Source organism: Anopheles bellator, unplaced genomic scaffold (assembly GCF_943735745.2).
Source record: "Anopheles bellator unplaced genomic scaffold, idAnoBellAS_SP24_06.2 scaffold01781_ctg1, whole genome shotgun sequence".
Classification (NCBI taxonomy): Eukaryota; Metazoa; Arthropoda; class Insecta; order Diptera; family Culicidae; genus Anopheles; species Anopheles bellator.
Window position 1 is genome coordinate 1 of NW_026685903.1, and position 2,018 is coordinate 2,018.

At 39.9% G+C, this 2,018-nt stretch overlaps 1 protein-coding gene across 1 annotated transcript; it reads left to right on the forward strand.

Annotated features, from left to right (window-relative positions):
- Positions 1 to 292: 292 nt before the first annotated feature.
- LOC131214659 (putative nuclease HARBI1) lies at positions 293 to 1,120 on the forward strand (the record flags this gene model as incomplete). Its single annotated transcript, XM_058208995.1, has 3 exons — positions 293 to 411; positions 476 to 911; positions 943 to 1,120. Coding segments are annotated over exons 1-3 (733 nt in total), but the record flags the coding sequence as incomplete, so codon positions are not given.
- Positions 1,121 to 2,018: the final 898 nt, after the last annotated feature.

The window sequence follows — 2,018 nt, forward strand, 5'->3', positions numbered from 1 at the left end:
AGTCTTGGATAAATAGTTACGGACAGTCCCCCCTATTACAGAACTCGTACGGTGGATTCGAGTGAACTTCTCGTTCTCAATTGTCGAACTCGACGGTCGGTATCACGGTTTTCGATTCGAGAAGCTCCGAGTGCTAAATGTGCTAAAATGTGCTAAAAAGCTTAAATGTGAAAGCTTGTCAAGCTCTTCGAGTACGAACTGTCATTCTAGTGCATTTTTGTAAACATTGCATTGGTAAACAAAGAGCAGTTCAGTTGTGCGTGCGATTCTTGCCATTATATTAAATTCAAAGATGATTTCCGTGTATTACGTTTTCGATAGCGACAGTGATAGCGAAGAAATTGAAAATGTAACGATTCATCGCAAAATATTGCGATGTAAATCCGACCCACTGAATTTCTCATCAGCAGAGTAAGTGTGCACGAAATCGAAAATGATCAACCGATTTTTCTTTTATGTAATCATGTTGTTGCAGGTTTAAGAAAAATTTTCGAATCTCTAAGGAAATGTTTTTGACCATACTTTCCGAAATTGAAACCAAATTTCCGCCATCGAAGGGAGCAGGTCTGACGCCAAAAGAGAAATTGGCGGCTACATTACGATTTTTGGCTGAAGGCAGCTACCAACAAAGCGTCGGTCAAGATTGGAATGTGGCAATTGCCCAGTCGACGTTTTCAGTTATATTTCGCCAAACATTGAAAATATTGGAAGAAACACAGTGCCCAAAACGGATTAAGCTAGAAATGGATGACAGTGAACAACAAGAAGCACGGCTATATTTTTATGAGCAAAGTGGAATCCCGGGTATCGTAATGTGTGCAGACGGCACGCATGTTAAAATCATAGCGCCGAAGGATAACAGGGATCAGTACTACAATAGGAAAGGCTTTTACAGTTTAAATGTGTTGATGGTAAGTCCGATGTGAATGATTCCAATCATAGCTTTCTATAAAAGTGTTTCTTTTATATTTAAAGATTTGTGACCATAAAATGGCTATCCAATACGTCAACGCTGCGTACAGTGGAGCAAATCATGATGCTCATATATGGGCAGTCTCTGGCGTAGATAACTTTTTTGCCGAGAAATATCGAAGTGGAAATACAGTTTTTAATGTACTGGGTAAGTAACATTTTGCTTACAGCAAGTACCATTGCACGTTCAGAGAAACATTTTGTTGTACGAACATTCCATTTTTAAACTTTTAATTTTACTTACAGCTGATTCCGCGTATCCAAACCATGGATTGTAACGCCGAATAGAAATACAACTGTAAATTCTCCGGAAGCCGTTTATAATAACCGCCATGCCAAGGCAAGAAATATTATCGAAAGAAGTTTTGGTTTGTTGAAGAACAGGTTTAGGTGTCTGCTAGGAGCGAGACAGCTCCATTATGATCCGGTTATCGCCGGAAGAATAACGAATGTGTGTTGCGCATTACACAATTTTTGTATTAGCGAAAATATAATGGATCAGTAGATCTCTCTTTTTTCTATTCATTTTCTTAATAATAAGTTATATCAATAAGTTAATAAATAATTTATCATTAAAAAAATCTGGTTGAGTATTATAATACAAACAGAGCTGCTCTTTCCGCAGCAAAAAGTTGACGGAAGCCGGATTGTCGAATTCGACAATTCATTCGAGTTTGATAATGCCGTGACTGCCGCGATAGCAAAATGAACGCGGATGAATGTTCGAGTACTCGATTCGAGTTTCATAATAGGGGGGATAATCTGTGAAAGGTTGTTTTCTTGGATAAATACCGAAAATAGGTTGTTCACGGAGCGCCAGATGGCAGCACAATCGCCGCTACCGCCAATCGGTTCCGAGCGCTTTCCGGCTCCGTCACAATCGTGCGGTAGCATTTTCGAGGCGATAATATGATCTTCATTAACGCTCATGATGCCACAGTTCCGTCCGGTTCTTTGGCGGCAATGATTTTGGTGTACACTTCCATTTTGGTGTACACTTCGAGCGCGACGGAAAAATATCGAAACCAATCCACGACGGTGTCTTG